Source organism: Myotis daubentonii, chromosome 3 (assembly GCF_963259705.1).
Source record: "Myotis daubentonii chromosome 3, mMyoDau2.1, whole genome shotgun sequence".
NCBI lineage: Eukaryota > Metazoa > Chordata > Mammalia > Chiroptera > Vespertilionidae > Myotis > Myotis daubentonii.
In genome coordinates, this window is record NC_081842.1 from 73,025,971 (window position 1) to 73,052,123 (window position 26,153).

General features: G+C 37.5%; 1 protein-coding gene across 12 annotated transcripts in view; it reads right to left on the minus strand.

Annotated features, from left to right (window-relative positions):
• Nucleotides 1-26,153, minus strand: part of BBX (BBX high mobility group box domain containing) — a 298,024-nt gene that overhangs the window by 63,991 nt on the left and 207,880 nt on the right. For all 12 annotated transcript variants that reach the window (XM_059687912.1, XM_059687914.1, XM_059687913.1 and 9 more), the window contains 4 exons: nt 24,845-25,040; nt 21,082-21,149; nt 4,639-4,719; nt 600-674 (listed from right to left, as the gene is read on the minus strand). In XM_059687912.1, coding sequence (XP_059543895.1) covers nt 600-674; nt 4,639-4,719; nt 21,082-21,149; nt 24,845-25,040 — 420 coding nt within the window. The remainder of the gene's footprint in view (nt 1-599; nt 675-4,638; nt 4,720-21,081; nt 21,150-24,844; nt 25,041-26,153) is intronic.

The following is a 26,153-nucleotide window of genomic DNA, read 5'->3' on the forward strand; positions in this document are numbered from 1 at the left end:
AGTGAATAAATAATCTGATGAACAGAATAAACTGGTGAATATAATAGAGTCAGGGGCATAGAAAGGGAGTGGACTGACTACTCTCGGCGGGGGGGGGGGGGGGGTGTTGGTGGGGTGGGGGGGAAGGGATGTGGGAGTTGGGGGAAGAGACTGAACAAAAATCGTGCACCTATGGATGAGGACAGTGGGGGAGGGGGGTAAGGGCAGAGGGTGGGGTGGTAACCGGGTGGGAGGGGAGCTATGGTGGAAAAAGAGGAACAACTGTAATAATCTGAACAATAAAGATTTATTTTTAAAAAAATAAATTAAAAACAAGGCAAAAATAAAATAAAGAATTACTAGAAAGTGCTTATTTTGAATGAACTCTTTAATGAATGGTTACAAAATGGGTATACTATATGGAGCTGATCTGACTATGATTACAAGAAAGACAGCAAAAAAACAGTAAGTATTCAGTTATGAGTATTATGTCAGGAAGGGAAGAAGCACACCTAAAGTTCGCTATACATTATTAAAACTTCACTCCAGTATTTCCCCGAGTTCAGTAAGTTTTCTGAGCCCTGTAAGTATTTTAAAAGAAGAAGAGGAAGAGGCCATACCTCTGCAAACTGAAACAAGGCTGATGCTTGACACTGTTTCGAAGGAGCATCGGGGTGGGATGTACTTGAAGATATCTGGAAGGAAACAAGTAGTTTTTAATGCACAAAAACACTTTCCCATATCAGAGTAATAGATTTTGCCATATATTCCCACTGTAGACACTGATGAAGATTAAGACATGAGTCATCACACTCAATCCCTTTTAGAAGAACAGTGCAAATTATAAAGGAAGACAAAGGCCATGTTTCTAAAAACAGGTGATTTAAAGAACAAAGACTGAGTTTAGCTCATTTGCCATGTCTCTTGTAAGGGGTATTAGCTACATGTCAAATAGCAGTTGAGATGAATTTCCTTATTTCAATGGATTTCTTAAAATATTATTAAAAGTTGGAAGCTGCAAGTAAAGACAGTCACCTTCTTTCTTCCCTACACCACTACCCCCCAAGCTGTTTTCTGCTTAGGCGCAGTTGTAAAACAATATTGGAAAAGCATATGGATGTGGGACAGGGTATCTGGTATCTTAGATCTGTTCCTCACTAGCTACATGACCTTACACTGTTCAGCTAATCTTTCTGCGATTTTCCCCAACTGTAAATCGATAATGTCAGTCTCCATTTTATAGGATATGGCTAGAAAATAAGCCATAATAGAGCAATAGAACTCACCAAATTGTTCATAATACCACTAGTGGCCCAGTGCACGAAATTCATACAGGGGGGCGGGGGGTTGTCCTTCAGCCCGGCCTATACCCTCTCCAATCTGGGACCCCTTGGGAGATGTCCGACTGACTGTTTAGGCCCAATTCCCTTCTCGACTGCTGGTTTAGGACCGATCCCTGTGGATCGGGCCTAAACTGGCAGTTGGACATCCCTCTTGCAATCCGGGACTGCTGGCTTCTAAGTGCTCACCTGCCTGCCTGCCTGCCTGATTGCCCCTAACCACTCTGCCTGCTGGCCTGCTCGACCCCAACTGCCCCCCCATCGGCCTGATTGCCCCCAACTGCCTTCCCCTCCTGACCTTATTGCCCATAACAGCCTCTGCCTTGGCCCTGCCACCATGGCTTTGTCCGGAAGGATGTCCGGATGGTCTCCCAGTCTAATTAACATATTACCCTTTAAATAGTATAGATAGAGGCCTGGTGCATGGGTAGGGGCCAGCTGGTCTATCCTGAAGGGGGTCCTGGATCAGGGTGGGGGTTCCCTTGGAGGGTGGGGCCAGCTTGGGCAAGGTGCTAATGGCCATTTGCAGGCTGGCCATGCCCCCAATGGAGTGAGGGTCCCCCTATTGGGGGGCGTGGTGGCCTGGGTGAGGGGCTGATGGCTGTTTGCAGGCTGGCCACACCCCCATTGGGTAAGGGTCCCCGCTGTGGGGTGTGGCCAGCTTGGGCGAGGGGCTGAGGACCCTTTGAGGGCAGTTTGCAGGCCAGCCAAGCCCCCAGCTTTGTCTGGAAGTCTTCTGGTCTAATTAACATATTACTCTTTTATTAGTATAGATGCGCTCCCCCTCTCTCTCTCTCTCTCTCTCTCTCTCTCTCTCTCTCTCTCTCTCTCTCTCTCACACACACACACACACACACACACACACACACACACACACACTACAGCTGCCTGACAGTGGACAGAGGGTTCTGCCACACCACATTTAGTTTAACTAAGAGACCTTTTGTTTCCACTTGGCCCTAATTATGGTAGCCTCATTAGTTTGCACTGAGGGCCATGTGGGAAACTTTCCAAGGATTTTTTGAGAGCAAGGTCAATTATTAATTTTGGTTCCAAAGTGAACAAACTCTGTCCAGCTACAATATAGGGTGAAAGTGAGTCACAAAAGCAGAAAGCCTGGACAATATAAAGTCAGCCCATTCCCAGGCCAATAAAAATATTTTTCATCAATTAATTGTGCTCATCAACTCCATCAAAGAGTACTTACAAAGCAAAAAATGTACCTTAATCATAACTCTTCAACCACAAAAATCAATTTTAATCTCAATTAAATTATGTTGGCTAGAAAAATAATGAAACCAGTTTTGGTGACACAGTATCAAAGCTCTATTTAAGGATAAGAAAGAGTAGAGAAAGTAATGGAATCATTGACTTTATTCATTGCTGAAGCCATTAGGAAAATTTTAATTCTACTCTAAGTCCTAATACAGACATCTAAACATTTTTAGAATAAATATAAGTAAAAACAAGTCCTATTTAACAAACTAGATATAAACAAACTATCATAAATGGGTAGTTTTAACCAAGTGCTCTGACGACACTGCACACATTAAGGATAAAATTGTAGACCTCCTCTTGGTCTAACCATGAAATCTGTCAGTGCAAGTCATGACAGACTGCAAATAGGAATCCACAAGGATTTTCCTGAAGTCCTAGGAATTATACACCAGGTAGGTCTTACTTCAGACATCACTTTTCATTCCTACCAACCCTCTATAAAAGTCTGAGAAGACAAATAGTTTATGTAAAGACAAATGTCTTTTTTCAAGGCTTAAAACAGACAGTGGACAAAACAACCAGTATAAACCATCTAGATTTTTGAAAAATATTTCACAGGTTTCTCTCTCAACAAAAGGTCATTTTGCACATTAATATTGGGATAAAACAGATATTCCGTTAATGACATGAGTAGGGGGCTCCTGAAGAAATATTACATCAGGGACTCTTTATATCAAAAAGAACAGGAAATCTCTTTGGAATCTTTCATGTGCTGTAGAACCCACAAACATGTACATATGTCCACAAAACCAAATTTCATATAACATTTTAGAGACTTCATTAGATCCCTACGGGCTTAGAGATCAATGGTTAAGCATCTCTGCTTTCAAAGTTGGGGCCAACACTATTTCACATGAATATAACTACTGGAGAACAGGGTGAATCCCCTGTTACAGCAATACATTAGGAAACAATGTACAAAACAACTGGAATTCATGGTGCATCCACAAAAAGGCAGAAAGGAAAGTGATAGATGAGTATCATGTCAGCAAATTTATAATATTCCTGTGCTATCTACAGGGCATTTAGTCATATTATAAACAACGTCTTAAAAGGAATAGCCTAATATACCACTGTAAAAAGCAGTTTGCCAATGAAAATGTTGAGAACCACCAGGAAAGGACAACATTAGAGAGGGGAAAAAATCTGAAACTTAAATATGCCCTCCTTGCATAAAACCGTTATGCAACGGGCAAATGTTAGAAAGGTTGAGTGAAAGACAATTCCAGTGATCAAAGGGAGATGACGTGCTTTAAAGTTCAGGAAAAAGCTAATTAATCAAAGCTCCATATTGAGTTCTGGGGTAAATGAAGATATTTTGGGAAGCAGTCTTGACCTTTAAACTTGATATCAAGAAGGATGTGCTTTTGTACTTCATCTCTTTCAACCAATGTTAGAGATGTATTGAGCCTAACAGGTTTGACCAAAACACAGTAAGACTTCAGATATTTCAATTAAAAGAAAACAGAACTTTAAAAAAGGAATGCATAGTCAATGAACAACCAGGAGTTGTTTCTGTCTTCACATTTAATATCTGATAGGTGACTAATAATAATTCAATTATGCTATTTTTAAAAATTTATTTTAGAGAGGGAAAGGGAGCAGAAGAGAGCTAGAAATAGAGAGAAACACCAATTGGCTACCTTCTGCACACATCCCAACCAGGGATCAAACTCACAACCTGGGAATGTGCTGGGATTGGGAATTGAATCCGAGACCATTCAGTACAGGGGATGATGCTCCAACCAATTGACCCACACTGGCCAGGGCTCAATTATATTCTTAATTTTACTATCCATGAATAAAAATTATTGATAAGGCTTACTTGTAATAATAATCAGGACTTAATAATTTTTATACACATATAGTTATTCTTTAATTGAGAGATTCTGGACTTTCAACTATCTTTCAAAAATTAAATTTTTCCATTTATAGTCAACTGAGCTAAGCAGAGTTCATCATTGCTTTAAGTTATTGTCATCAGCTCAGATTTAAGCTCATTTTACAATTTCCTTATTAAGTATAAATTTCAATGTATTACCTCAGCAAACTGAAATAATGGTGACTTCTGACGCAATTCAGGGGATTCTGAAACATCAGGCTTGCAGGAGCCAGAGGACATCTGAAACAAGGAAAGATGGTATGAAGCATCACAGGAATCATTTCTGGAATATGACAGAAGATAAATGCCACCTAAAATGTTCCTATTTGAGGGAAGAATGGTTTTGATTGCCCCAATTTGAGGCAATACTGTGACAAAAAAGTACTTATATTCTGCAAATTTTATACAAGACGCCATTCAACTGTAAATAATGCCATAAATAGCAGATGAGCAAGACAATGCATTTTAAAAAGTTAATATTCACCATTTCTACAATGATGCCCATTTGATCTCTTGGAGTTCTGCCACCAAATCCAAAGAATATCTATGTTTTTCATGTTCTGTGTTTCTCCAATATTTCACATCACCAGACTACATGAACATATAAGAGATTTGAAAATACAAACAAAACTAAAATCACATTCGTGTTTTCCAGGGTTTTCATGCGTTTATACACAAGCCCCACCCTTAGAAAGGTTAGTATTTGCTTAGAAATTTATTTTATGCTACATATTTTATTTTTTAAAATATATTTTTATTGATTTCAGAGAGAAAAGGAGAGGAAGAGAGAGATGGAAACATCGAGTGTCATTGATCAGCTGGTTCATAAGTTGACACTCAACCACTGAGTCACACAGGCCAGGCCATATTTTCTTTTGTACTACTTATCATTTTTGATAAACATTAAGGCTCCGTTATCTTCATTTGTGATTTTCGTTATTAACAATAGTTACTGAAACATCACAGATTTATTTTTCAAAATTCTTGCTATTAATCAAGTACTCATTTCAAGAAACACATTTTTTTCTTCTCAATGCGTAAAACTGACTCATTTCTGCATCTGGGTGACATAATCGCTTAGGTACACAACTTCATTTCAAAAGTCATAGGAATCACAATGTTAGAGAGAGAAGGATTTCATCATCCTCTCATCTAACCCTTTTTACAGCTGAAGAAACTTAGCACCAGAGTGGTGAATAATACCTCTCTCCCCTACATTCAATGATCTTATTCTTGAGCTATATGGCACTGAGCACTGATCACCACAAGACACACATATTTGTTTATTGTCTGTCTCCTCGCAGGGGCTTTGTTTAGTGGAAGATGCTGTCTGGGTACAATGTAGATACTCAACAAGTATTTGCTGAATAAACTAAATTAAAGTTAACCATAAGTCTTCTAAATCACAAATTAGTGTATTTTCTTCCCTCTTTCCTCCATGACAATAAGTGTTAGGAAAAAAAGTTATCTTTCACTTTAAAGAAAAAAATAGAAAGATGTTAAAAATATTTTTAAATAACATTTCTAACAAGAAAATATCCAAGTCCACTGTGAAAACCTAAAAAGCAAAAAAAACAAACACAGCAGATAAATTATCTACAATGTTATCTCCTCAAGATAAGCACTGTTAATATTCCATGCATATTCTTCCAGCTGTGTATGTAGATAATATTTTCAACAAAAATGGAATATTATACTATCTATCTATATAAAAGGCTAATATGCAAAGTGTCTCCTTGCTAATATGCAAAGTGTCCCCTTGGGAGTTCAACCAGGAGAGACCCGGAATTTGATCGCTTGCTATGATGTGTGCTAACCACCAGGGGGTGGCACGGAACAAAGGAAGGCCCTGGCCAGCAGCCGGCAGCCAGAGGAAGGAAGGCCCCAGTCAGCAACTGGAAGGCAGACCCCAGCCAGCAGCTGGAAGGCTCCAATCGGCCCTGATCACAGGCCGGGCCGAGGGACACTACCCATGCACAAATTTCGTGCACCAGGCCTCTAGTAGTTAGAATATTCTTTTAAAAAAATACATTAATTCTTCTGTGCTAATAAGCCTTTTCCAATGTAATTTTAATAGTTGTGAGGGTTATATCAGATGGTTAAATCCAATGGAAAGAGCTGGCAGTCACCTAGGCTACTTCCCTGGAAACAGTTTCTCACTGAACCTCTTGGTCACACACTGAAGATGTGATTCTCAAAAAGCGTCATGGACCCTTGGGCAGGTGAAAGCATTCAAAATGTTAATTGTCTCTTCTGGATTTGAAAGAGTAATGGCTACCTTCTCTCAGATAAGCTCCATAGAAAACATGCAAAGCTTTAATCTGCCACCTGTGGGTCTGGCTGCCAAAGCCTGACTCTCTCACTGGCACATCACTATTTGACAAGTTGTGTGCCAAATGGCCCAACAGTGTTTTATTTGCCCTCCAAATTTAAAGTTAAATGAGACCCTCTGCAAATCATTCTGATGCTCTTAAATAAAACATCCTTCTTAAATGAGAAATCAAATGTAAGTATTATTTTTAAAAAATATTTTTTTTGTTGATTTCAGAGGAGAAGGGAGAGGGAAAGATAGATAGAAATATCAATGATGAGGGAGAATCATCACTTGGTTGCCTCCTGCACACCCCACACTAGGAATCGAGCCTACAGTCCAGGCATGTGCCCTGACCAGGAATCTAACCGTCACCTCCTGGTTCATAGGTGGATGCTCAACCACTGAGCAACAATGGCCAGGCCAAATTTAAGTAATTATTAAGGTATCATAATCTTGCATGTTATATCAACTGTACTATGCAATCAAAGAAGTCTATGCATGTGGGCTGTGCTTACCATAAACATAGCAGACACACAATGAATATCTGTTGACTGACTTAATTCTAATTCTCTATGTATATGTGAATATGAAGAATCTCAATGATCTAAACAAAAATCACACAAGGGTTGCCCAACAGTTAAAACAACAGTAAAAGAATCACTAAGGCTATGCATTTTAGAGTCTATAAAAACCTATCTACTGTTACCTTAAAGCAGTGTTGATTTAACAAAGAGAACAAAATTAGGAGCCGGCAGAATTGGGTTGCCACTAAGCTATGTGATTATCTGACTCTCTCCAGCCGTGGGCAAACTATGGCCCACGGGCCGGATCCGGCCCATTTGAAATGAATAAAACTAAAAAAAAAAAAAAAAAAAAAAAAAAAGACCGTACCCTTTTATGTAATGATGTTTACTTTGAATTTATATTAGTTCACACAAACACTCCATCCATGCTTTTGTTCTGGCCCTCCGGTCCAGTTTAAGAACCCATTGTGGCCCTCGAGTCAAAAAGTTTGCTCACCCCTGGTCTAGTCCATAGCAGAATAGAAGCAAAAAAATCAGCTGGGCCAAAAATCAGAAGAGTGAGGATAAGAAAAGGGAAGAAGGAGGGGAAAAATACAAAACACAGTGCCAGCAGCAAGCAGACACAGAGAGAAGAGAGAAAAGCCAAAAACAACAGACACAAATGCTTACAAAGCATTGTGGTCTATCTAAAAGAAATTAAAGTAGAGCAAATGGTCCCGAAGTTTCTCCTGAAGGCATGAGTTCACTGCAATAATTAATATTTATAACTGTGATTCTAAGTTGTCAGGATAAGAATAATTATAAAATATATCCCTTATTAAAAGGCAGAAATGCATGTGACACATACTAGACATATTTCCATCTAAAATCTCAAAATGTAAAAATGGTTCAATGGCATGGGAGATATATATATGTAGAATTCATTCTTGAGTGGTCGATAAGGCATCTAATACAAGTGTGAATATCTGTGCATGCAGGATATATACACACACATTTAGAAAAAAAAATCTGAGATTACGATCCACATCGAATGAAGAAGGTATTGCCCACAAAGGACTCCTATTTAACAATGTCATTAGTCAGAGAATCCCAGGTTCTCTGACTTGTTGCCTTATGCTTTGTATTTACAGTGCTCTAAATTACTTGTTATGGATAAACATCAATTCCTCAATATCCATTCCTATGCTTGCATCAGCTTACTCTCCAAATATAACTGAATATAAAGAGTCTAAAATATTTGTTAATTAAGAGGAAAGAAAAGACACTGAATAAGTGGAGGTTAAATAAAGGAAGAAAAAACACACCAAAGGACTGTTTCTAGAAATAGTCTCTGAAATAATCCATAAGGCCACTAGGTGTAGCTATGCACCCAAGAAAGAAAACAGCTAAAGTGATTTCAAAAGCAAAGTTAACCACATATTCAACTTCCTTTACATCCAATCTTTCCTTTGATTTAGTTATAATTCACAATAACCAAGAAAGAGGGATGGTTATGATGAAATAGTATTTCCCCCCCCACAGGTACAGTTTAGATCTTGAAAACTGTAGACATAGGAACATGACCCAGGCCACTGATATAAAACAAGATCACACCAGTCATATGTACTGTAAGTGCTTTGGAAAGTGAGGTATTAGCAAGATCTGCTCCTACTTCACACCGTACAAGACTACAGCTACCCTCAGCTAGACTGTGATGAACACACAAGCAACAAAAGGGTAAGTGCACTTTTATCTGAACTACACATTCCTGCCCTTGGCTAATTCAAATATTTATTGAGTACCCACTCATTCAACAAATGTTCAATAAACACCTATTATATGTCCAATAAACACCTATTAAGACTGCTGAATTCAAGAAACTTACATTCTACACATATGTTTTTTATGCTGAGGAATAAAATTAAGACTAAGGGAATGTGTTTGGTCCTTAAAATGATCGCTATTCAAATACAGGGGAAAGCTACACACATACCAGTAAGAATGTAAGTGCATAATGGTGGAATATTACAAGGCTTATGGGAAGACAAAGAGGCAGTCTCCATTCTTTCTAGGGATGGTGGAAGAAAGTAAGTTAACATCTGAGATATATCTAGAAGGAACACCAGAATTGCGAAAAAGATGTGGCAACAGCAGGAGGAAGAGTATGGAGAGGCAAGTGCCCTGCATGTGTGAAAACCGGTGACTTTCCCCATGTGGCCGAAGGTTAAGATGTCTGGAAATGTAATGGGAGATGAATGAGGCTGAGGGGAATTTGAATTCTATGTTAAGTTTGAAAAGTAAGCTGAAGGTAATGGGGAGCCAGCCAAGGTTTTCAGTCAGAGGAGCTGCATAATGAGACGTGCAGCTTGATAATTCTGTCAGTGGAGTGCAAGATGACCTTGGCCAGGGAGTGACTGAAGGCAGACGACCAATTAGAAGGCTAAGGAAATAAACCAGCTGAGATGTGGGGCCCCAATTAAATCAGAGATGGTATTTTCGAAGCCTCAGTAATTGTCTGGAAGGATGTCAGGGCTGAGGAAGAGAGGTCAGATCATGCCAGTATTTCTAAGGTAGGTTAAAACCTTTCACTGAACCAGGGAACTGAGAGAAGGAAGAAAGATTACGCAGGGCTGGGGTGTGTGGTTGTCTTCTGTAGCAGGAGAAGGTTTGGGGGGTAGACGGTTCCATTTCAAAGTTCAAGTGTAATCCTGTGTGACTCCACCATCCAGTGATCTGATTCTCACCCTCGTTCAGTCTGATCTAGCCTTTCATACAACAGTGGCTTTTGCCAGGTACCCTGCTGTGACAGTACCTGAGTGATCTTTTATTTACATTTAATGAGATGTTAAATGAAGTTCTCAAATAGACTTGATCTTTAACACAGGTGAATTAAATGTAAGCATATTACACCCAAGTTAGTCCTTCAAAATGTTTTTAAAGACTAAGATGAAGACACTCTTGATTAAACCTAAATCAGGTTACAGAGTCCTAAAGCACTGCACTTGGCTGGCTGACCCAGGCCTGAGCTGCAGCAGAGAAGAGCACTGGGCTCTCCTGGAGAGCATAACCAAGTAACACTGCAGAGACTGAGCACTCCCCAACCAGAGCACTCGCCAAACACCTGGGGGAGAGGAAGAGTAGGTCCCTGGTTTCACCTTCATACCATGAGTAGCGTTCTCCTATTATTATACGCTGTGTGGCAGAGCACTAGTATGGAATTCCAGGACAGGCTCCAAGCGACTTCCACAAACAAGCTACTGCCCTTTCCACCACCTCTGGGAGACTGAGGAGCTCATACAAATTCATCGCTGTTTTGAGCACTACAGCCTGGGAACTCATTGAGAATAGATGCTTGTCAATCCAACTTGGATAAAATGACCTGATTCTCTGGGCTTTGAGCCTCAGTGCTGACAGATGGAAGAGGCTGGGCTAGATGAGCAGCTCCAGCTAAAACGGACAGTGAACAGTGATGTAAAACATGGAGGTCTCTACCTGGGGAAAGAGAGAATTCAAAGAGCCCATTTGCTATGTAATGTAAACTTTAAATATGGTGTATTTCCTCAGAAAATATGTTCAGAAGCTGTAAAACTATGAGAAAGGAATAATAGCTTTGATTGTGTGGGGTAAGAGTTGGGGAGGGGGGGCACGGAATTCAATGGATTTTAGCATCCTAAAAGCAGCCTAAGAAAGACACATATTAAACTAGCTCAAATCTACCAACAGGTAGGAAAATTACCTTCCCTGCTTCACTGATGTCAGAAATTATAATAAAGATGAAAACTTTCAATGTTATTTAATACATATTTGTTTTAAATTTAACACAGTATTTAAAATATGGATGTAATTTAACAAATACTGGTATAACTACCTTTTCTTTATTTCAGATTTCACCTATCTCACCATTTAGTGGAAAACATATGGGTTTAAGTCTTAGTATTATGACTTTCTTGCTCTATGACCTTTTCAAAGGCTATTGTCACATTTATGACACGAGAATAATAATAATAAACCAACCTCATAGGACTTATGGGAGGCTGAAATGAGATTATCCATGTAAATGCTTATTAGCACAGGGCCGGGGCCCAGAAACAGGACTCCACGAGAGAACTGGCCTGAACTGAGGTCAGGTGGGCTGAATCACAAAGGACCTGTGTGCTACTCAAAGACTGATGCTAGTCCTCCTGCTCCTGGGTTCAAATCCTGGTTCTGTCATTTCATAGCTGTATACTCTTGAGCAGGTTATTTAACCCTTATCTGCCTCCTCTTTTTCACCTAATAGTTTAATATCCTATATAATAAAAGGCTAATATGCAAACTGACCGAACGGGGAACTGGTCGCTATAATGTGCACTGACCACCATGGGGGCAGACGCTCAATGCAGGTGCTGCCCCCTGGTGGTCAGTGCACCAGAAGCCGGGCTCACAGCAGGCAAGCGCAGTGGTGGTGGTGGGAGCTTCTCCTGCCTCTGCAGCAGCACTAAGGACAACCCCCGCCAGCTCCAGGACTGTGAGAGGGTGAAGGCCGGGCAGAGGGACCACCCCCCTCCCCATCTGAGTGCACAAATTTCGTGCACCAGGCCTCTAGTTTACTTATAAGGAAAATAAGACTTAACTCATAGAGTTTTATGGAAATCAAGAGTTACTCTCATGTAATGCACTTAAGAGCAATGCCTGGAATGAAGGAAGTGCTCAATAAATGTTAGTTGTCATAACTAACCACACTGCAAGCAAGTGGGGAGCTCAGCAGCTTCAATCCTATCATTTCTTATCTCAAGTTGCTTCAAGTCTTCCGGCTGAGTGAAGACTTACACACAGTATACAATGAGAACACTGTAATACTTTCCTTATAGAGTTTATAATAAAGGACACAATTAATTATAGGGGTGGGAAAAAATGGGGTTACAATAATTAGTAAGTAATAATATAAGAATAAACTCACATACTCACAACTGTAAACCTACTTTTGCCTACCCTATATAATCAAGTGTTATAATGTATACTATAATGCTGACAGTAACAGCTATGAGGTATTAGTTAGAGGAGAAATCAAATTTGGCTCAAAACAAGCAGGAAGGGTTTCCTGGAGGAGATAAGAGATCAATATTACAAACATAAACATAAAACAGAATTTATTATTTTCAAATTTCTGTCATATAGAAATGTTTTGGTTTTAAATAGGCAGATGGTGATCAACAAATGAAAGTCTATGTGATTCCCTCTGAAGCCAGAAGTATCATGTGAAGAGTTTCTAACTCTAAACACCTGATCTTATGACACCATAGAGACATGTTTCTGGTTTTTTTCCTGATTTGCCTGGAAGACAGAAAGTATTCTATGAATACCTGTCGTATGAATGAACGTGTAAAAAGATGGCACAGAGTGGGTTCCTACACTGTTCAGTTCTTATACAGACCTTTAAAGTTCCTTAATGGAGGTGTGCCATTATCAGCTAGCATTTTCTCCACTAACTTTGATCCTAACTCAGACACTCTACTACAGTTGTACTTCCTATATTGGCTTCTTCCAGGTAATAAAAAGTAGTCTCCTCCTTGAGCACCAGGTGATAAACAGAGTAAATTACAACTGTACTTTCCTACAAATTTTCAATAAACAGAAACTGTGTGTGTGTGCATGCACGTGCACTGCTAGTACAGCATACTGTAGCCTGCAGGAGTAAGCCTGATATAATTTATGCTTTCAAGTTAAATAGGAAATGCCAAGAATAACTTATGGTAACAGAACTAGATACCTCCAAGAATGCTTGCCAAGAGAGTTAAAAATGCCTTACAGGTTTTATTTAATTAATCTTCATAGATGTCTTGGGAGTTACAGGCAAGAGAGTATTATTACTAGCTCTATTTTACAGCATGGAAAGCAAAGAAAAAAAGTTGATCATAATTTTATTGTCATATCTCTTGATTCCAACAAAAGAACTAGGCATTCTAATATCACAGACCCACAGTCTAATGCACTTCTTATACATTTAAAAGTTTGCCTTCAGTCATTCAACTAAGTTATGATTATTCTACCTAACTTTTCTTATTTTCCACAATTCCCCAAAACATCCTTTCTTAGGTTCAGTACTGGATGTTGTCCTTTTCAATATTAACCCAACCTCTTCAATACATTATACACTGAATAATCTCCCCATACTCTCTCAGTTACATACTCCCTGACTTTTTAAATTTTAACTTAGCTTTACATTTTATTAAAGTAAGCAATAAATATAACAGTATAGAAGACTTTTAGTCCTACAGATTACCTCTAGGGCAAATACTTATACTTTATTTATGGCATTTCCATCTGTAAATACTAGTAACTACGTGATATGAAATGTAAGGGCTAAATTCTCTTAATGCAACAGCCTTCCCTTTAGCTCTTCCCAGAGTTTGATGTGAACATTGTTCAACTTTTTCTTTCTTGTTCCTTTAAATTAAAAAAAAAAAAAGCGTGTATGTTCACTTAAATCTCTGGGCATTCAGAAAGGCTCTCTGTGGCCCTCGGCTAGCCTATTTTCTGCTGGCACTTACATCATATCTCACTGATTGAACAACTTCCATTTGATTTCTGATTTAAATAGGTTTGCTAAAATCTGCTATTCATTGGAAACACCCCTTTCCATCTCCTTCATTATCCGAGGTTACTTACTGATGAGACGTCTATGCTTATACTGTATCTCCCCAGCTCTCAGGACACAGGCTTACTCTGCCATTTTGAGACAGGGGTCACTCCTTTGTGCCAGCCTTGCTCAATGACTTTATTTTGCTTCTTTACCCCATAATTCATTAGTGACAAACAATGCTTTTTAAAATTTATCCCAAATAATTAATGCATTTCAATGTACTCTGGATATAAAGGAAATTATAGTGCTACTCATTTATGTAAAAAATAAAAGATCTGCCCTGACAAGGTAACTCAGTTGGTTAGAGAGTCCTTCTGATACATCAGGGTTGAGGGTTTGATCCCCAGTCAGGGCACATAAAAGAATCAACCAGTGAATGCATAAATACATGGAACAACAAATCTCTCTCTCTAAAAATTACTTCAAAAATAAACAATCCAAAATAAACTTAAATGCAAATTTCATCCATTTTATTCTTCAAAAAACACTGCTACCACAATAGAAACTACAGAAGCAAGCCTGATTCATTAATAGTAGCATATAAAAATGTTGACTTAATAATGCAACAGATATGGCACCTCCAGAGTTAATCAGAAGACTGAGGAAAAAGAGAAAATGCAAATGTTTTGTTTGTTATTATATATCCACTGATAGCTCAAAAACCTATTATTTCTGTCTGAAAACTCTAATACTTCAGGTAGATCTAGGAAACAGAATAGGCCAAAGAAACTTTTCATCTGGAATTTCATTATTTCAGTTACAGCTAGACTCTACCTTTTAGAATTAAAAAAGAAAAACTATTGTCTATATTAAAATTCCATATTTTAAAAAATAGACCTTTGAAGACGTTTTCTATGTATTTAGGGCTCGGGACACAGGCTCTTTCTCTGTGGCAGAATTTTTGTAAATGTCATTTTATTAGACTGGTCCTACCTAACAGCAAACACAAATTTTACAATAATTATCCATTTCAAGTGTCAGAAGTCTAAATTTTCTGTATCTCTCTTCTTAAATTATTATTCTGCTAATTTTCTCTCAGAATATTCAAATACCTATTTACTATATTTGTTTTAGTTTCATCATCTGCCCAGATATATGTAAGCCCCTAAAGTTATATGACCATTTCTCCATATTGGGAATAAGATATTGAACAGAAAATCAGGTGCTAAATAAAGTCTGCTAATGACTATATGACATGAACTCTCAAACTATATTTAGAGACAGCATTATTCTATAGAATTTTCACTGCTTTATTGCTTCAGTATCTCAAGATTATTTTCAATAATGACCTATATTTCTGAGATGAGAAATGGGCATTATGAAGAAAAAGCTTTAAAAGAATAAAGCTTTAAAAAGCTGTATTCTTAAAAGCAATACATCACATAAACAAATTGAAAGACAAAAATCACATGATCATATCAATAGATGTACAAAAAGCATTCGACAAAATACAACACTCTTTTTGGATAAAAACTCTCAGCAAACTGGGAATAGAGGGATCATCTCCCAACATAATAAAGTCCATATAAAACAAACCTACAGCCAACATCATACTCAAGGGACAAAAACTAAAACCATTTCCCCAAGAGCAGGAACAAGACAAGGTTGTCTGTTTTCACCACTCGTTTTTGTTTCTTTATTGATTAAGGTTTTACGTATGTGTCCTTATTCCCCCATTGCCCCCACCCAACGCCTGCTCCTGCCCTCACCCCCCTAGTGTCTGTGTCCATTGGTTATGCTTATATGCATGCATACAAGTCTTTTGGTTGATCTTTCTGCCCTCCCTCCACCCTCCCCTGTCTTCTCTTTGAGGTTTGACAATCTGATCGATGCTTCTTTGTCTCTGGATCTGTTTTTGTTCATCAGTTTATGTTGTGCATTATCTTCCACAAATGAGTGAAATCACGTGATATTTATCTTTCTCTGACTGACTTATTACACTTAGCATAATGCTCTCCATGTCTCTCCATGCTGTTACAAACGGTAGGAGTTCCTTCCTTTTACAGCAGCACAGTATTCCATTGTGTAGATGTACCACAGTTTTCCAATCCACTCATCTGCTGATGGGCACACTTAGGCTGCTTCCAAATCTTAGCTATTGTAAATTGTGCTGCTATGAATATGAGGGTGAATATATCCTTTCTGATTGGTGTTTCTAGTTCCTTGGGATACTAGAGCAATGGAAACTAAAGGGAAAATAAACAAATGGGACTACATCAAAATAAAAAGCTTCTGCACAGCAAAAGAAACCATCAACAAAACAATAAGAAAGTCCACTGCATGGGAGAACATATTTGCCAATTTTATCTCTGATAAAGGTTTAATCTCCAACATTTACAGGGAACTCATACAACTTAACAAAAGGGATATAAACAATCCAATAAAAAAATGGGCAACGGACCTAAATAGACACTTTTTGAAAAAGGACATACAGAAGACCAAGAGACATATGAAAACATGCTAAAAGTCACTAATCATCCCAGAGATGCAAATCAAAACAACAATGAGGTACCATTTCACACCTGTCAGAATAGCTATCATCAACAAATCAACAAATGACAAGTGCTGGCGAGGATGCAGAGAAAAAGGAACCCTCGTGCACTGCTGGTGGGAATGCAGGCTGGTGCAGCCACTATGGAAAACAGTATGGAGTTTCCTCAATAAACTAAAGATGGAACTCCCATTTAACCCAATGATCCCACTTCTAGAAATATATCTCTTTCACCACTCTTATTCAACTTAGTACTGGAAGTGCTAGCCATAGCGATCAGACAAGAAGAAAACATAAAAGGCATACAAATTGGAAAGGAGGAAGTAAAACTCTCATTATTTGCAGATGACATGATATTATACAAAGAAAACCCTAAAGACTCCACAAAAAACTATGAGATTTAATAAAATAGGTCGGCAATGTAACAGGATAGAAAATTAACACCCAGAAATTGATGGCATTTTTATATACCATCATATGAATTCTCAAAAAGAGAGACTAAAAAATCAATTCCATTTACCATAGCTACAAAAAAATTAAGATAAAAAGGAATAAATTTAACCAATAAAGAAAAAGACTTGTATTTGGAAAACTATAGGACATTGAAAAAAAGAGATAGAGGAAGATATATATATACAAGTGGAAGAATATATTGTGTTCATGATTTGTAGAATTAAAATAATTAAAATGCCCATTCATCCCAAAGCAATCTATAGATTCAATGTAATCATTATTAAAATACCAATGGCATATCTCACAGTTCTAGAACAAATACTCCAAAAATTTATATGGAACCAAAAAAGACCCCAAATGGCTGCAGCAATCTTGAGAAAGAAGAACAAAGTTGGAGGAATCGCTATACCAGATATCAAGTTATACCACAAAGCCACTGTACTCAAAACAGCCTAGTACTGGCACAAGAACAGACATATAGACCAATGGAACAGAACAGAGACCCCAGTAATCGATCCAAGCCACTAGACCAGTGATGGCAAACCTTTTGAGCTCAGCGTGTCAGCATTTTGAAAAACCCTAACTTAACTCTGGTGCCGTGTCACATATAGGAATTTTTTGATATTTGCAACCATAGTAAAACAAAGATTTATATTTTTGATATTTATTTTATATATTTAAATGCCATTTAACAAAGAAAAATGAACCAAAAAAATGAGTTCGCGTGTCACCTCTGACACGCGTGTCATAGGTTCGCCATCACTGCACTAGACTCAATTGATATTTGACAAAGGAGGAAAGAGCATATATTGGAGCAGAGATTCTCTTCAATAAATGGTGCTGAGAAAATTGGACAGATATATCCAAAAAATAAAATAAAATTAGATCACCAACTCACACCATACACAAGAATAAACTCGAAATGGATAAAAGTCTTACATGTAAGATGTGAAACCATAAAAACTCTAGAAGAAACCATAAGCAGCAAAATCTCAGGCAACTCTCGTAGCAATATGTGTGTGGATATATCTCCTAGGGCAAAGGAAACTAAAGCAAAAATAAATGAGATAACATCAAAATAAAAAGCTTCTGCACAGCAAAAAAAGCATCAAGGAAATATAACAAGAGTGCCTCCTGCATGGGAGAACATACTTGGCAATGATACATCTGATAAAGGGTTAATATCCAAAATATATAAGGAACTCATACAACTTAAAAAAAGGAAGAGAAACAATCCAATTAAAAAATGGGTGAAGGACCTAAATAAACACTTCTCCAAAGTGGACATACAGATGGCCAAGAGACATATGAAAAAATGCTCAAAGTCACTGATCATCAGAGAGATGCAAATTAAAATGACAATGAGGCATAACCTCACACCTGTCAGAATGGCTACCATCAACACAACAAATGACAAGTGCTGGGGAGGATGTGGAGAAAAGGAACCCTAGTACACTGTTGATGGGAATGCAGACTGGTGCAGCCACTGTGGAAAACAGTATGGGGTTTCCTCAAAAAATTAAATATGGAACTGCCATTTGACCCAGTAATCCCATTTCTAGGAATATATCCAAAGAAACCCAAAACAACAATCAGAAAGAATGTATGCATACCTTTCTTCATAGCAGCACAATTTACAATAGCTAAGATCTCGAAAAAGCCCAAGGGCCCATCAGTAGATGAGTGGATAAAAAATCTGTGGTACATTTATACTATGGAGTACTATGCAGCAGAAAAAAAGAAGGATCTCTTACCCTTTGAGACAGCACAGAGGAACAAGGAGAGTATTATGCTAATGGAAATAAGCCAGTCAGAGAAAGACAAGTGTCACATGATCTCACTCATATGTGTAATCTAATGAACAAAATAAACTGTTGAATAAAATAGATCCAGAGACATAGAAGCATGAAACAGACTGTGGAATCTCAGAGGGAAGGTGGGAGTGAGTGGGTGAGAAGAGATCAACCAAGGAACTCTTATGCATATATTCATAACCCATGGCACAGACAATAGGGTGGTGGAGGCCTGGGGAGGAGGGGCGGGGGTAGGGGTGGGGGGTGCCATAAAGAGGTCAATGGGAAAAAAAGGGGGGACATATGTAACACTTTCAACAATAAAGATTTTAAAAATAAGAGAAGGATGACAAAATAGCTGTATTCTTTTTTCAAAGTGAATCTGGTTTTATTTTAGATTGTCAAAGTATACTTAAATTGTCAAAAGCTAACTTCATTTTGTTAAACATTTCAAACACCCCACCCAAAATAGTAAAAAATAAAGTGATGTAAATGGCTGTTGAATTTTTCCTAATAAAAGCAGCAGTTGTTCAAAAAATTTTTTTTCTATTTATGCCTAACAACCTTAATTTGTTGTTTGTCCATTCCTCACTTCCCCCATCACAACTGCACTGAATGCATATTATCTTGTCACTTTGTTAAATACTTCCTTTCCTAAAGCAACAAGAAATAAATCATTTGTAAGAGCAAGTGTGTATAAAAGTTGTGTTCTTAGAAGTGGTCCCTAAAGACATAACTGCTGGCAACTTCTTCCTGAGCCTCTTCTGTTCTATCTGATTCACTTCTGACTCACTTCTTACAACCATTTAGCTTTGTTTCTTTAGCCTGAGAATTCTCCAAGTGGTTAACCCCCTTCATCAGAAATCAAAGGTTGAACACTGCTTTGTCAGAGCTCTGTTGTTCTTGAAAGTGGGGAGGAGAAAAGCTCACTAAAAAGAGCCAGGAGTCTAACTTTTTAAGCAAAGGGAAAATGCATTCTTTTGTTTGACTAGCATTTTCATCTACCTGTGAGTTTTACAGATATTTATCAGTTTACCTTTGTTCCTGAAAGTTAGAAAGAATGCTAATAGTTGTTGGGAAGTAATCATTATAATCTAACCTGTTAGAAAAGATGATGCTGACTTTCACAATACAATGCATTGTTGGAAGTCATGAGTCAGACTGTGTTGAAACCTCGAGTGTGTATTATTATTCCAACATTCACAACCACCTTTCGGAAATGCTTGGAATAGTCTATACCCAGGTGAGAGTTAGTCTGATTGCTATTAGGTAGCAGCCATGTATTAGAAAGTGAAATGATGCTCAAGAAGCTATTCTGCTAGGAATTACAAACATGTTGAATAATGAGTATGCAAAGGTGCACAGTGATGTGTTTACTTTTCTCAGCTAAAGATTAATACAATGTAAATAACTAGCAGTCCACCAATTTACATACTTTTTGCTCTAATGAACTCAATGAAATAAAAATAAGTTAAATTGAACATTTGGTCAACTATTATGGATCCCAAATGTAAACTATTTATAATAAAAGGCTTTTGTGATGTAAAGATCTTATATAGTATCTTCTAAAATCACTATTTGAACAAGCTTCAATTATAATCTAATTGGCACACTCATGATTTTTTTTACAAAGTAAAAAAAAAAAATTATATATTTGCAATAAAATTGAGCTGACTGCTATTTTGCCCAACATAGCAACTTTGGTTGGGGATTGAAAAATGTCCATATCAAGTACCTGAATGTGATAAAATACATGACCTTCAGGTTAATACATTTGGTCTCTGGAAAATAGAAGAATTCCACACATGCAAACTATGCATGGTGAACTGCTACTACCTGCCCATCAAAACCAAACCTAAAAATGTTTAGCAAAAGCAGACCAAAGGAATAAAAGACCAAGGTCATAGGGCCTGGGTCCTTTTCATTTTCCATTTTAAAAAATGAAACAACCTTGGAATGCCATGTCTCCTCATTTTATAAAACAGAAATGTGGATGTATTCAGGAACCAGAGAAACAGACAGTTTTCTCTTTTTTAAATCTCATCTTTTCACTAGCAATCCTAAATGAGAATGTGATAAAAGTAGGGAATGTTACGAATAGAGTTAAATGAATCATAGGACCCACTGTACTGACGCAGGACATAGTTATGGCGAATGCAAGTTATCTGTACATCGCGTTTCTTATCCCTAGGCTCACAGAACTTCAAAATCTGCATCTGCCTTGTGTTTGTGTGCTCTTGTGATCATTCACACCACTTCTGTTACCCTCAAGGCACAGTACAATGCACATACAGAGCTCAATGAAAACAAAAGTAAAGTCTGTTCAGGAGCTGTAAACAGTGGAAGTGCAGAACTCACAGTGTGAACAGAATACAAATGTCTGTACTCTCAACCCCCAACATGAGCAGAATGAGGAACTGGCTTACCTCTGATGTGCCAAGCGCATGTTCTCCAGCTAAAAGCAGCATACTCAGTCCTCCCATTTGAGTAGGATCTAAGCCAAAAACAAATAAATCATCAATTTACAACCATTAAGTACATATAATCCACAGAGTCAAAAAAGGAAACTCACAAAGAGTAGCAATCAAAATGCAACAGAACCACATATAACTTTTTATACAAAACTTTTCAAAATTCATTATGCCTGGCATATATGTACTTAGTACTCATACTTTTGTCAGCCCCTTAAATAGCACTGTGGTCCCACCATTCCAACATAATACATTCTTCAATGCCATAGCTGTTTATAACATGAATTATCTCCTTAATCTGATGCTTCTTTCCTTACTGCCTGGAGGGTTTAGGTGGATTTTTTTTAAACAAAAGAATGCTATGCTTATCTTCTAAGAAGTTTGAGATTGTTATTCTCAAATTGTTATTTATGCCATATAAAATCAGGGCTGAAATAAAGAACGAGGCTATAAGAGGAACTAGAAAACAGAGACAAATTTTACAAATGGGCCTGCAAAATCTAGTAGGCTTTGTTCAAACTATCTTTCTCTAAAACTTAAAATTAAAAATGATGTCTTTTTGACATATTAAGTCTTAGGGATATAGTTGGGCCCTTCCTTGAAAAGAGCTTTAAGATTTAAAATGAATCCTTTTTATATTACTGAAGGTCTTTGTTTTCATTTCTTCAATAATCAACAGAAACAAGAAGACAAAATAAAAACAGCAAATTGACAGATCTCTGACCTGGGGTTATATCTAAACAAAGTAAGTATTACAGACAATTAGATACCTATATCCTTTAAGGTTGTCTTAAATATCAGAACTGCAATGAAATAACATGTGAAAATGCCTACCTCAGCGCCTATCATAGTACATGTAGGTCTTTAATCAATGAGTTTTTAGCCCTGGCCAGCGTGACTACGTGGCAATTCCCCGTCAGGGCATGCACCCAGGTTGCAGGTTCAATACCTGTTTGGAGTGCATACAGGAGTCAACCAATCAATGTTTCTCTCTCTTTCTCTTTCTCTTTCTCCCTTCCTCTCTCTCTAAAATCAACAGAAACACATTTAAAAAAGTAAATAAATAAGTTAGGTTTTAATTTTGGGAATCTCTCTACAATTAAAAAGGAGGATCAGGCATATTGTTGCCTGAAGACATTCAGGAGTTTCTTTTCTTTTTCTTTGTGGAATTCTTGTTTAAATGCATGCCCTTGAGTATATCTTTGTATACAATCTGTCTCCAGAACTCATGAAGCAACTCTGACCACATTTTAAAAATTGGAAAAAAAAAATAAATCTGAGGTAGTTAAAAAAAAAAGAGAGAGAGGAAAAGATAATTAGAGGGGAAAATATGTCACCATATGATCAGGAGGTCAAGCTTAATGTTGAAAGGTGGTCACAGGAAGACACACACATAGAATACACAAGAGCATGCTGATTTGATGAAATAAGGCTTTTTACAGTCAAGAACTATTGTGGCTGTTAAAATAGATACTTAAATCTATTTAAAAATAAAAATCAGGAGGGGGAAATGAGTTTAGCAAAATGGAAAAGTTTAATTTGGTTCTCTGGGCAGTTAAATAATTTTGCAGCTATCATTTTAGAGATCAAGAGGATTGGATGATGGCTTTCTAATAAAGATAAAAACGTGTTACTTCAAATGATAAAGTAAAATAAGAACATACATATGATGATTTTAAGTTATACACCAATGTGACTTTGCAAGAAGTTTGATGTAATGACCCGAAAACACAAAGAAATTACCAACATACCTTAATTTATATTTATATGTTAATTACAAATATCAAAAATATATTTATATAAAGAATATGCTTTCCCTTAACCAAGAGTGCTTGTTCTAAGTTAAATTCTACATAGCTTTCCTTTCTTGGAAATCATACAACTGACTGCTTTGAGGTTATTCAAAATAGCAAAATGCTGTGTGACAAATCTACTGGGAAAACAAAAAACAAAAAATGAGATTCCATGTTGAGGAAAAGCTTGAACTGGCCCCCAAGAGTCCTACAGTAACCCTTAGATTCAAACAGCTAAGGCCCATGTTTTAATTAAAGGCAAATTAATGTGCTTTCATTGTATTGAAAAGGGAATAACTGGAAGTATCAGCCAATGTTACCTTGTTAAGTTAGTGTATACTTAACAAGGGCTCTGGTCCTAGATTTCCAACATCCATCACAAGCCTTTACATGAGATAAATGCAAAAAAGATGTTGTTTTTTTCTTTCCTATATTTTGCTCTAAAGAGCACAGTTCTTAAAAGCTGACTTGTACATATCTTGGTTGAAAGTCTGGGTCCCACTTTTAATTTGTAGGTATGTAAGTTAGATTTATAAACTGTCAGAAATGGTACTATAAACAGAATGGTACTATACCATTCATAGCTTTCTGTAATTTACCTACAATTATGTTTGGTTTGTAAAGAGCCATTGTGTTAAAAAATAAAAACAAACAAACAAAAACAGTACACAGACTGACCTAGATTTAAAATTGAAAGAAAAAGCAATGAAGATAAATAATAATTGAAGGAATTCAGTTAGAAGCCCATTGTCCATATATTCTTTTTTGGTCCTGATAATAAGATGTTTTATAAAACACTCCAATGGTGTGGGAAGTCCAGAATGCTCACCAAGACTACTAGCAAGTGGTTTGAAGCTAAAATAGAACAAAGTGACAGCTAAAATGAGGAAAGATCTCCATTTTGATTCTTCTGGGATATGTAGAAGTATCATTTTGGAAGCTTGCCTAGAATTATACTATGGACACCTACATAACAATCACCTGAAGACTTGTTCTCCCAGAATGCCGCCATTATATTAGAATGCATTCCTTAGGCTTATAAATGACACCACCACATACTTTGTCATATTATGATTAAATCACATTAGGCCTACTGGCCATAAAAAAACAACAAAAAAAGTGTCATCACAATATTGTTCAAACTCATTCCCAAGCTCCCTATATTACAAATGGTTAAGTGCTCTCATTCAGAAGAAAATTGCTTGTAAGAAGGACACAGGAATCCTATAGCTCAACCTCAACTTCACTGCTCCCCCTGCCCATCTCTCAATTTCATCCTGGAAAATTCCTCTTTTGAGTACTACCATGGCAATTTCCAGGAAAGACAGAGCCATTTACAGGGTGAGTATAAATACTTTATTTCACAGTTATAAATGCTTTAGCATTCCTTACCACCCAAAGAGTATTAAAGGTCCCATAACAAATGGGGCCATCTGGACTTTTAAATTTGCCCAGCTCATACAGAATTGGGGGCAGGATGGGAATTCCCTCTAAGAAACATCTGTCAGGTCCATCTCAGACTTGTGACGAAGTTGTTCATATTCTTGCCCTAGATGATACATCCTCAGATGATCTACATAATTGTGGCTCTTTAAGTACCCATACTAACTAAGGTGCTTACTCAGATAGCTTACTGTGTATGTCTGTAAACTATGTTGTTACATTATAAAATTCCCTGAGCTCCTGACCATCTCCACATTGCTGTCTGCTTTTCCATAATGACAATGTCAGGAATTCACACCTCCTTTAATTATACATATGCATTCTATGTATGCTCCAAAGCTTTAAGATATGCAATATTGCCACTATTTCCTACTGATCATATATTTTGCTTCTTTCTCTATTTTATTCTATCTCTCTCTCTGTATTATTTTGGGAAGGTACTGCCTAAATAAAGAACTAGTAGAAATTGTATCTAAACTCACCGGCCATTCCAAAGTTAAGTTGAGGCATTTCTTCAGTCTTTGCTTTCTTGGGGCTTGGCAAGTCTCTTGAAGAGTCAGATGGGAAGGCCCATAGTTTCTTTCGTGAATTGACAGTGGGTGTTGGGGACTTCACAGGCTTGTTTGTGGTAGGACACCATTTGTAGCCAGGATTTGCCTTCATAAATGCATCTTTATACTATAAAGAATAAGTAACAGGTTTTAATGAACATGTAGATTGAAAATGTTTTAGCAGACTTCACATCATTACGCTATATAGATAATGATTGAAAAAAAACCCAAATCCACTTTCAGTAATTTCAATGGCTTTCCTTGTAGTAGGGATGACAATTCAGAACATGAATTCAACTACTAAAAAGTTCATTTGTGGGATGAGGGTACAGAAGCAGGCAATTTTTTATCTTTTATCCCTCAATATTTTATTAGTATACAAAAAGCTGTCTGACTTTGGTGGAGAGAGGGAGTTACTTGTCCTGGAAAGAGCAAAAGGCTTTGAAGACAGAAAACCCAGAATTCAAACCCTAACATTTCCACTAGGACTATGGTGGCCAAGGATGGAGACCAGAATTGGAGAATGTAACACATCTGGGCCTCAGCCTTTGTCTCCACAGATGGGAAATAACACCAAATGCCTAGGGTTACTGTAAACAAAGGTGCATAGCATGGTATCTGATACACATTACAAAGTGTGAACAGGCCAGTGACCAGGTTCTGCTCACTGTTTATTTTGGTAAGTACAGTGAAAATTAAACCTGTGCTTTGATGTAGGCAAGCCTAACCGAGCAAAGTAATCAGCTATGGCATAAATGAACCAAGATTGAGAACAGAAGAAGGGGAACAAGGTAGGGCCACGTAATATATAACTTTCAGTCATTTGAGGATGCAAGGCCACATAGAAGAAAGAGTACTGAGTGATCCTGGGGACCTGAGTTCAAAATCCATCTATGCTATCAGCCATCTGTGGACATTAAGCAAGTTGTTTAACCTTTCTCAGCTTCAATTCCCCCATCTGTAAAGTGTAACTGCACCTGCCAACATCCCAGGGCTTTGTAATGAGCACACGTATTCACTCATGTGAATGGGCTTAGAGCTGTAATGTGTGATGTTGCAATTAATCCATCACAAACTTTGTTTTTACTAAGAGGCTTCAGCCTTCACTGACAGTGTCCTTTCTCCTTTATCTTCCTGTGGCTTTCTCCTGTAGCTCTTTCTCCCACATCTGCCACTTCTTTCCCCTTTCCTGACTAAATTAAATAAAAACTATTTACTGCTATTTATTATACACTAGAGG